At 43.6% G+C, this 11,854-nt stretch overlaps 1 protein-coding gene across 1 annotated transcript; it reads right to left on the reverse strand.

Annotated features, from left to right (window-relative positions):
* Positions 1 to 181: 181 nt before the first annotated feature.
* Positions 182 to 11,423, reverse strand: slc1a5 (solute carrier family 1 member 5). The gene is made up of 8 exons (XM_048980238.1): positions 10,715 to 11,423; positions 5,733 to 5,775; positions 4,886 to 4,963; positions 3,842 to 4,008; positions 3,422 to 3,655; positions 2,856 to 3,050; positions 2,594 to 2,728; positions 182 to 2,431 (listed from the first exon to the last, which is right to left on the reverse strand). The coding sequence occupies exons 1-8, from the start codon at positions 11,236 to 11,238 to the stop codon at positions 2,203 to 2,205; spliced, it is 1,605 nt and encodes a 534-aa protein (XP_048836195.1). The 5' UTR covers positions 11,239 to 11,423; the 3' UTR covers positions 182 to 2,202.
* Between the last annotated feature and the right edge of the window lie 431 nt (positions 11,424 to 11,854).

The following is an 11,854-nucleotide window of genomic DNA, read 5'->3' on the forward strand; positions in this document are numbered from 1 at the left end:
AGATGAATTGATCTCTCCATATTGCCAGTACTGCGCTATGGTGAGAATGCACTGAGACAGACTGGCATTCCGTCTAGGGTGCAATTCACCGACCTCCAGCAGGTGGCAGAAGAGCCACATAAATTAAACATTCACTCCGGCACTTGTTCCACCATAAAATCAGAACCCAACAGAACAGAAATATGATACACGGAACATTTTTTATTTTAAGTGTACAGACAGTATGATTTCATAACAGCTTTTTTGGTAAAATAAAGTAAAAATGTGTTTCAAGTGAAATTGTCAACAATAGATAGACCTAGATAAATAATAGACCTGTGAGAAAATGACTCGAATATGAATGGCTGCATATTTCGGTTGAGCGGTGGTGGTATTTAGAAAATCATAACAAGAAACAGTAAAGCGGGATTTGACGTTTCTTTGTATAACAGTCATACTACCTATACTGTCAAACACGTACAGCAATTCTGAGTAGGAGTAGCTCATATTTGCGATGACTAAGTGACATTCAGGTATGAATGATAAAATAAAATCCCCATTCACGAAATGTATATTAAATAGATCAAATCATAAGGAAGCCGTGGACTGATGGTTGTGTAAAAGAAACTGAAGAATTTACGAAACTGAGTAAATAAAAACGATTCTATTTACAGTAAAAACGGAGCACAATTCGGACGGCGACAGTTATCTTTGGCCGTGGCTTACGAAGCCATCAAACAGAAAGCGTACGGAATGTTCTTAAAGCTTTTCGTCACAGACCTTCTACTTCATAATGTATTCACTATATCGGACAAACTTCATGGCAAACGCGCTCATAAACATACGGACGTTCATTTCTCGACGCATGAGCAACATATACAGACGTTACAATTACCACACATAAAAACACGTGCGGACAATTAACTGAAATAACTTAGAAAGAAAATCACGTATTATCAAGGCTGAGGGGAAACTGATAAAACAGCATTAAAAGTTCTCATCATTAACGGATTCTATAAAATTAATTTAAAAAACCTTTGGACATATTTATAAAAATATACACGGAGCTACCGAATTTGGTGAGCACAACATCGCACAGATATCAGGTTCCAAAACCAACCTTACGTGTGTGAAATCCCGACCCACCCTTTTAAGAAGAGTGGTAGGTATCATATCACGGACAGTATGCAGAAGTCTGATCTAGCTTATTCTGGTTTGAACCGACTCTGGTGATATGAATAAACAGAAGCAGGAGGTGCTAGAGAAAAAAAAAATCATCCAGACTAAATTAATATAAAGCACCAACATGCATGTTTACTAAGGGGCGTGGCGAAAGGGTGCGGGAGGGGGGTTTAGTACATTTTATGGCCCCTCGAATAACAGGGGCCCTAAAAAATTTGGAACATAATGGGATTGGTCTGGGTTGGGGACCCAATATGATATGATGTCATGAGGCCCAAATACGGTAGCAGGTGCCTGTGTCTACTCTACTGGCCTTCAATGTCACCCTTGTTTGTCATGCCAGACGACTAATTTGGTTGGAAATAACCTAATAACCTCTTCCAGTGTCACATGACAAAGCTCCATATATAGCCCTTTTGGAACAGATGACTGAGCTTCGGAAAAGGGACAGGAGTCCCAAGTTCACCTATTCCTCCTTTTTGAACGCATAACCACCATCCAAAAAATGAGGACCTTAGCCTACAGCCTGCTATTAGCTTTTACAATCTTACCTGTCACACTTGACCAGGGGTTCGTGCGATTATTTCACACGTACAATAATCACCAGGGCTTTACATTTGTCCGGGTGCGAACTCTTCAGTACTATACTACAGCAACCAGAAAGGACTCTACAAACCAGAGCTGAAATTAAATACCGGACACTTCATCTTCCGCAAGATCCTAGCACAAGGAATGAGGCATGTAACATGTATAGAACTACCATTTCTGGTAATCTGAGGTTTTGTCAACCATATTATTTATCCTTCTTTTAACAGCGAAAGAGCCACTGCACATTCATTATAGTGCCTCTGGGACACAGACCAGAAACTGACACCTATAACGGGGGGGGGGGGGGGGGGGGGCGGTGTATGCATGCTGATGTTCTTTTAAAAATAGAAGTATTCAAGTTGATATGTGCTTTCAGAATTTGGTCAAAAGTAAGGAGTGAATGTCCTAGTGGAGAGACACTCTCTTTGGGTCTGATGAAGCAGCCCGACCTGCCTACATGACAGACTCCTCCACATTGGGTCGGACTGGCGCCCCGTCTTCAGTCTCGCCCTTGCCCTTGATGATGAGGGGCGAGTCCTCGTGCTTGACTGACACGACCTCAACCAGCGCTTTCTCGTTGGGGTTCGGCCCGTCTTTGTGGGCGTTGCGGTCAACGAAGTACTGCAGCAGCCCCGCTCCAAAGGCGTCGCCCTCCACGTTGAGGATGGTACATGTGCGGTCGCTGTATCAAAGGGTGGAGAGACACCATGACGTCATAAAGGATCAAGACACGTTGTATCTACACTGCTACTAGACAGACACTACTTCCATTTAAAACTTCAAATCCCTTTCCGTGATTGCTCCTTGTCCCGCTCAGCCAAAGCACTCTCTTGCCCGAACTTACACTAGCCAATCCACGGCAAGAATGAGGGAGATGTCGCTGGTCGGTAGGTTGATCGCTTCCAAGATAATGGCCAAGGTGAGCACACCTCCGGCAGGGATCCCAGCGGCTCCCACACTGGATGCTGTCGCTGTCACTCTGACGGAAGGGGGCGCAGGACAAATTCAAGGTGCGGCACCAAGATGGCTATCAAAATATAGCCAGAGATCCCCAGCCCTTCTTCAAGATTCATTCACAATTCAAGAAACAAGAGTTTCACACTCACAGGATTGTGATGACCTGGATGAAGTTCAAGGAGATGGAGTTGAGCTGGGCGATGAAGACGGCGGCCACACACTGGAAGAGAGCGGCTCCGTCCATATTGACGGTGGCCCCAATGGGCAGGATGAAGCGGCTGATGTGCTTGGACACGCCATTGTTCTCCTCTACGCACTTCATCATCAGGGGCAATGTGGCCGAGCTGGGTAGGGAATGGGAGGGCAGGGAATGTGTCAGAGAGAAGGCAGAAGGGACGAGGCAAAGAAGGGGAAGTCAGGGAGGGTGGGCAAGCAGCAGGGAAGGAACAGGGGAGGGCAAGGACATTACGAAGACAGAGAATGGAATGGAGAGTGCTAAGATGGATCTTTTTAGAACGTGCAGGGAATGAAGGAGAAACTATGTGGACAGAAATGAACCCTCTACAAGAACAGGACATGAAACAAGGGTAAAAATTAGGCAAGACGGGCCACAGGTTTAGTGGAAATCCACTCTTACTTGAAAGCCCAAAAGAGATGCAACAACAATGCGTCCTAGACACATTAAACCAATAACGACAGAAGCTGGACTCTCTACCTAGATGAGGTCCCAAATGCGGTGGCCAGGGCAGTGAAAATCCCCCAGAGGAAGCTGTAGGGATTCTTGCGTGTGAAGACGAAGTAGATAAGCGGCAGGACCAGCAGTCCGTGCAATGCATGCCCGAGCATGCAGCAGGCGATGTACTTTCCCAAACTGGTGAACAGTATGGCAACATCTACCATCTCCACGATCTTTGCTGCAACCAGGAACATGATACCAAAAGGAGCATACCTGGGGGGGTGGGGGGGGGGGATTTGGTCAACAGGGGCAAAATTCATCATGCAATTATCAAATTAATTCATGCACCATCTACAGAATTCTCATTTTAGAAGAATTAAAACAGGAGAGCATTGATATACTCTGGTATCCTATTCACAAAGAACTTCCAGCAACACAAAGCTCCATGCGTACACTCACCACATGATCCAGGACACTAACACCATGGTGGCCTCATTGAAGGAGTTGAAGAACTTGATGAGGATCTCGCCCTCCTCTCCAAGCTTGCGCAGTGCCACACCAAACACGATGGCAAACACCACCAGGCCCAAGATATTCATCCCCTCCACATCCTTGCCGACTGGTAGCTAGTGGCACCAGGAAGAAGAAACTTAAATACAACTACTGCCACCTCATGTAGTAAAATGGGCTTGCTTCTATATAAATGATACTGAGCACCAGAGTTGGGTAATTCAGGCCCAGAGAGTAGAAGTCCGGACCAGGATTTTGTTTCAACCAAACAGTTGAATTCTAATATTATGTCTCTTTATGCTCAACTGGTCGGTTGAAACAAAATCTTGGTCTGGACTTGTACTCTCTGGACCTGAACTACCAAACTCTGTTGAGCACACTGCACATATTAATTCATAGAAGGGCACCCATTTGCAGCGTTTCAGATGCACACTAAACAAAATTAGACAAAAACTAGATCAAACAAAACACCACTGAAACAAGAAAAACATCACTAACAAAACACCTTGAGATAAAGGGACAGGTAAAATTAACACATAAACAATGGTGCCACCAAACGTTTTTATTGACGATATATATATATATATGCACACACACACACATACCATCATTTGAACACCACATATTGATTTAGGTTACTTGAGTTATATTTTCCCAAAGTGTCTGCAGACAACACTAGTTAGCGTTCCATGATGACAATCAGGTGTTCACATGTCTACATGCCTCTGCCTGTTGAGGTGCATGATACTCCAACCTTACACATCAGTTACTTTGAGGACTGTTTGGTTGTAGGTTTAATATGCAGTTTCTGACTCAACTATGTTGAATTCAGACTGAATACATCATAGCTCCCCCCCCCAAGACTGAACACATAAATAAATAAACTGGAAAAACCCATTTTAAAAATTCAAACAATGCTAATAAATAGACAAGCAAACACACGGAGCTGTACTACACAAATACATATATACCGTCGGACACGCAGGGACTCACCCGATCGAAGGTGGTGCTCAGCACAAAGCCTGTTTCGTTAATTTTTTTTGTGGTGGCATTTTTGTAGCTGGTTGCATACTGAAAGGCAGAAAGAACATCTAATCATTAGTTATTCTTTTTTTCCTCGGGAAAGCATTCCAATTTCCTTAGCTCTTGGTTTATAGATCCAACCATACCAGCGATTCTCAACCCATGGGTCGTCACCCAAATTTGAGTTCTGGCAAGTACAAATAGGTTTGTGAGCATTTTGACACCAGAAAGCTCCTATGCTGATCCACAATCAGATTTCCCAGCCCAATCGTAGAAATAACCCATATAAACAGGTCTTCGGTCTGCAAATGCTTAGCGCAAAACTAGTGAACACTCAACCGATCCAAAAAGCCAAACCATAGATGATTAATTTAATATTCACTGGCACATCCAATCAGATTTGTTCCATAGGCATTTGATTGGCGCAAACTGTAGAGTGCACTGCATGCTTAATACCCTCGATATAGGGTAGTGACTGAGCTGGGATGGTAAAAATCGGATCATGGTGCAAAAAAGGTTGGGAACCACTGATATACCTATTCCATGATAACAACACATAGAGCAGATTCCACTTAGGTCAGGTTGGATTGTAGAGCATGCACTAGTGCAGTTCACTAGTGCAGTTCACTAGTGCAGTTCACTAGTGCAGTTAGTTCACTAGTGCAGTGCGTTGCCGCACGCACCACACAACGAAACACCTTGGACATATTTTGAGATTAGTAATGCTAACAAGATAGTTGTGTAGCTTTGCAAATGTTTGGCAAGAAGGACAGCAAGACTCCTTGGGCTCCTTGCTGGGGTGAATTAGGCGACTCACCGATTGAAAGGCTGCTGCCACCAGGTTGGATGGGAAGATGTTCCTGAAAAACATGGGATGAGCCTTTAGCGCCAAACAACACCAATCTAACTAATACATCAACTAGCGGAGTGCAGAAAGAGACACGAGGGAACTCGTATTATGGGTAGGACGTCACAGTCTTCTAAAAAATACCAAGCAAACGGATCACATTTCCACTTCTACACTCCTAAAGACAGCCGGGCCCAATGGATAGCGACAACCCTCGGTGAGAGATTCTCCGCCCTGCAAAGGCTTCTGCCCTACAGTCCTGGCTTTTTATGTAGCAGGCATGGTGGAAAACAGCTGCCCAGGCCTTATCGCTACAAGTTCATGCACTGCTGGAGGCTTCTGATGTTACCTTGTTCAGAGCCACCATAAACTATAATCCATGTGCCTTGGTGTCCTGGAGGATCTACCGCTCCACATTTGCATGCCGCCACTTTCGGCCTACGTTTTTTTCAGCCGAACCAGAATGAAAATTATCGACAAAACGAGAAAACATGGAGACCACGTCTACACTTGGCTTTAAAATGCATCTTGGGCGATCAGATGACAAGTGGATAGTCGAGGCGCATCGCCGTTTACACCTGTGCCTCTCCTGCGTCTCCATGGTGTCCAGCTGACCGCTTGCGTTCAGATTTCATTGCTGCATATGTCAATTCCACTTGAAGGTCAACTGGCCCCATGCACAGTTATCGTGATGCCCTTGTCGGTGGACGCATCAGGACGCATTAGCATTTACACTATAAAAGAAATGTGGTCAAATGCATTCCAGACCTCTTCCACCAGTGGTTTGAGTGATCGGATCACAATATGTCTTGATGGTCATTCCCACTTGTATTTAGTGCTGCCACCTATGATCGTATCGGCCATGATGCATTTTAAAACCAAGTGTAAACATGGTTGAAACTCTGAAGCTTAAAACAGATGTTGGCATCTATGGGATGCATTTTTTTTTGCTACTCATTTTATCACAAGCCCTTCCTGTTTCATCGCAAGGTGTAAATACAGAGTATTTTTGGACGTGCCGAGTGACTGGGCACAAGATGTTAGGCTGCAGGACTTGCAAGCTTGTATGAATGTGTCAGTGACTCAGTATGTAGAAGGGAGTCCGCACTATATTTAGCGAAAGCAATGGGAAAGTCTGCCTGTACATTTCCGTAAAGCGATTCGCACATGTCAGGGTGGGAACCTTGTGTCCACGGAAACCCATATCCCTGGCAGCACGTGGAGCCTTGGGTGAGCTCTCCACGTTTCAAGCACTGTAGCAAATATCATCAGGCGAGCCAACGCCTGCAGTACTCATACAGTGCTACTGTTATCAGCTTGAGCAAATGAACCCTGCCAGTTATCAGAGTACACTGCATGTGTGTCTACACCCCGTGCCAGATGACTACAGCCAAACCAGCCCCATTGACAGTGCACTTTACTTGTGTCTATGCTAGGAAGATCTGCAGGAAGAGACACGGAATCCCATTACTGTCAGGAACTGGAGATCTGGGAGAAGTCCTAGCTAATGTAACGTCGCAGACTCAAATATGGCTTGCAGGGAGACAGCTGAATGATCTTATAAGGTCATTCTATTTGGCAGGCCTGTTGCGTGATAGTCCAAGAGAGTAATAACCAGAGTGAGGTCTGCCCAGCAGCCGGCTAGAGTGAAAAGGCTTGTTCTGGCCAATGCTGAAGTCTGAATCATAACCCATAATTGAATTCTATTGATTTGTACAGGGGGCGGCATGGTAGTGCAGTTGTTAGCACTGTTGCCTCACACCTCTGGGACCCGGGTTCGAGTCTCCGCCTGGGTTACATGTGTGCGGAGTTTGCATTTTCTCCCCATGTTGTTGTGTGGTTTCCTCCGGGTACTCCGGTTTCCCCCCACAGTCCAAAAACATGCTGAGGCTAATTGGACTTGCTAAATTGCCCGTAGGTGTGCGTGTGAGAGTGAATGGTGTGTGAGTGTGCCCTGTGATGGGCTGGCCCCCCACCCTGCCTCGTGCCCATTGCTTCTGGGATAGGCTCCGGACCCCCCGTGACCCAGTAGGATAAGTGGTTTGGAAAATGGATGGATGGATGATTTGTACAGTTCTAGTCAATACTTGAGCCTCAGCTGGATGGTGTGAGGAGGCACTGCAGATTGCCACATGAGAACTCAGAACATAATTAAAAGCTTACCATAGTTTTTAATAGGGTATAGACTCTAGGTAGCCTCACTAAAACCTCACTAGTAAAAAAAAACATTTTCCAATATGGCGGAACCGTTTTGGACACTAGCCTCACAAGATGTTCCCAATAAGACATCCAGGCCTTATTTAAGGACGTGCATGTGCAGAGTGCGTGTGTCACGCTGGGCCTACGGTTTGTAAAAAGCTCTACCTGTGCAAGATGGTCAGATTCATTATGAATCGTGTTACTCATTAACTGCACAGTCAGAAAAGTAATGGTTTCCAAGGGAGAGAAGTATGACTTCTTTCGAAGACAAATGAAAAAGAAAGAAATTGATACACTCACACAGGCACTACATTTACCCAGTAACGTCACAATGTTCCATTTTGCGACTTCTGAAAGCAGTTAAAGATCCTTAGAGCCAATCACTTAGATCTCTATAGCAGGATCTTTAGGTAACCTGATTCCTCTGCATTGACAGAATCTGAATTTAAATCCTAATAAGTCAAATAATTTCTGATGTCATGCATCTTTTCCTACACGAAAGTGGAGTTACTATAACCAACAAACGAGACAATGACCAATGGTGCACCCAGATATAACCTTCTGAATCCCAGTACTGATTTCCTTGAGGAAAAATGGATGCAACGCTTGAAAGCCCACAGAAGCAGGATGAGGAGGGCGGGAGAATGACCACTGTATGACCACTGGCATATTCACTGCCCAGCCAAATATGAGACATACAGTAAATGCTGGAGTTTCCTTTCCTAATCTGCCAACTCCATTCATCCAAATTCCTTCCTTTATGATGAAATGTGTGACACACAGGATGTCCTGCCAGTTAAAGAGGAATTTCCCACCATTAGGGTCCAAGCAACAAGTCCACATGGTGTAAAAGTTACCTAACGGTACTGGTGCCACTCTTCTGGGTAGGCAGTTCCCCCCCACCCCAAAAAAAATCAAACTGGCACCACACTCACACAATGCGAAAGTCGGCAGTTCCAGTTCGAGTAATTTAGATTTGATACTCTCTCATTCTTCGAGAACAGCATCAGATGGAATAATGCACGAACTATGACGATAAGCACACCCCTAATTATAGATATGCATGTGCGTTTACTGCGTGTAATGTATGCAGTCATACGTCAAGAGTATGTGTCAAACACGACCTTTCAGGTATGACGGGCTCCGCCACCACGTAGGTAATTAACATATTCCCCCCATTGCGCGAAACTCCGCATACGGGCAATACTGCACACACGCGCACAGTAACCTTTTAAACACATATTTAGTTGTGAAGTTGGTTACTTACTAAAAAAAACTGGGGGCAAGAAAAAAACAGTAAAAAGGGACAATCGCTTACCTTGGATTGAACTGGATTTTTGTGTTTGATATTGTTAGTTTATTAATCGGGAAAACGCATACGTGTACTGTATTTCCTGGTTTCACAGCCAAGCCGGAAACCCCTTATATCAGTGTCTGTACTCTGAATTTAAGCTCGATTGGAGTAACATCTTAATTCTAAAACGTAATAAGAATGTAGTCTAACTCTCACCAAAGACTCAATGTCGGTAGCGCTCTTTAAACGCTAAAAATTGCTGTGTTATCAACTTACCTAAAATATACAACAAACTACGCTTCGCGATTAGTCGCATAAATGCCTTATTTATCAGCCTGGAGAGAAAGTGAACAAGTACGAGGTTTATTCTGCTGGACAGGAACTGTACGTTGTCTTTGATCGCAATCCAAGGTTAAAATTAAGAGAACAGATGGTATAAAAATTAACATAATGCATGGTCCTCCCGCGCGGGGAAATTTCTGTGTGGTTTAAATGATAATTAAACAGATTTTTAAAAAATTACTTTTTTAATGGTGTACACAGAACTGCAAAATATATAACTATGCCCCGCTTGACGATTTGTAAATTTATGAGGTTTATTATAATTAGCTACAAATTGTTACAGATTACTCATACACGAGTGTTGAGTCATAATTACCTAAATATACAGTATTCTTACAATCATCTATATAAACTGATGTATATAAGTATAAAAATAAGTATATCTATGTTTCTGTATATGAGTATATAATTACAGGTAATACTTTGGTGCGGTCTTTTTACAAATTATTCTCCATCTGTCCCTAAAGGGAACAAGGAAGGACCAACTTCAGTGCCCACGTGTGTAACTAGCACTCAGATGATGCAACAGTCGAATACTATTAGCTATGACAAACTTCATGCCTACCTGAGACCGGGTCCATTGTTTCACACAGAATCGGTAAAATAAAATAATCTTACATTCAGGTAACTAACCCGAATACGGGGGGTGTCGACCTGAATATATAGGCCTAATTATTTTGTATCACAAATCAGAATGAAATATTTAACAGCCCATGTACTAAAAACGGTAATGGCGTCGTATAAAAAAATTACACTGTAAGTGCTGAAAGACAAAATTTAATTTTGTCTAATTTAAACTAATTTAAGCCATTGTTTCTTTGACGAAAAGTATCTTGTTGTTTTATTGTCCCGGACACATTAAACACCTAAGCATTAAAATTAGGTAAAAATAGGTATTTCATTGGGTTATATAAATAACAACGGATGTCTGAAATAAATACTGAAGATACACATGCAGAGGGAGTCCGTTTAAAGCTGGACGCTAAGAGCGTCCACGTGTCAGTCATGCTCCCCCGGCTTTTTACACCGCGAACTCCACGTGTAAATTACACAGACACCCGTCAAGCTCAGACTTGGCAATCTCTCCCAAAATGTGCCCCGCTTGACGATTTATTACCTTACGAGATCCAAGAAGGAGTCTATCACATCTTTAGCCTGTGGCACTTCATCAGCTTCCGAGATTATGGGCTTGGAGACAGAACCTGGCTGAATGATAAACGCCATCACTACACCGATGGCTGATGCAAATAAAGTTGTCACTAAAAAAAAGAGCATCGCCAAGCCGCCTAATTTGCCCAGGGCTTGGGGATCGATACTGGCCGCTCCAGAGATGAGACTGCACACAACCAAGGGAATGATGATCATCTTCAACAGTCGTATCAGAAGTTCGCCTGGGAACCCGAAATAAATCACTTGCACCTTATTAAGTTCTGCGCTGCGAACGCACAGTCCAATTATCACGCCGATTATAACACCGGTTACAGTCAATATCACCAGCAAGTTGGCCAAAACAATCCTTTTCACCCTGGCCGACGGTGACTTCGGTTTTCTTGTGTCATTGTCTTGTATCATTCCGTTTGCCATTGCTGGCTCTTTTTCACTTGCCGCCTTTTCCTCTTCCATCGTGACAATTTCTGCCATTCTGTCAGTAAAACTTAAAAAACAAAAGTGATGAATCCCGAATCAGATTTCAGTGTTGCTAGGTCTATTGCACGGGTCAAAGAAAGCCTTCTGTGCCTGGGTTTGGACAAACGTCCTCCGATCGTCTCCAGAGTAGTGCACAAGGTAACCTTCTCCGAGCGACTCCTCAGTTGTGTGACACAACGCAAGCAAATAGTGCAAGCCCCGTGACGTCAGAGAGGGCGGTGTCAGTAAGGCGTTACTCAGAACTCTAAGTGAACGTAGCGAAATTGGTGGTCGACCGGTGCGAACAGTGAGCACAGAGACGACTACCGTTAACGGGACACAATGCGAACAGGAATGAAGGACAAACAAGTGCAAACATAACAGATACGTTAAGGTTGTTAAACCTGTTGTTTTGTTTTATATTTTGCAAAAACGTCCCCCAGTCTTAAACGCATCGTATTTCCAGATAATTTGGGCAATGTACCCCTTGAAAACTATGCATTTTTAAATTATAAGCCTACATAAACTCATGAAATGAAATAAACTCACGTGCAACTTACTTATAGTATAATGTATACTAATAATCATCAGTTAAACATAACTATATATAACTAAAATTGATATTACAAAT

Source organism: Brienomyrus brachyistius, chromosome 17 (assembly GCF_023856365.1).
Source record: "Brienomyrus brachyistius isolate T26 chromosome 17, BBRACH_0.4, whole genome shotgun sequence".
In the NCBI taxonomy this organism is placed as follows: Eukaryota; Metazoa; Chordata; class Actinopteri; order Osteoglossiformes; family Mormyridae; genus Brienomyrus; species Brienomyrus brachyistius.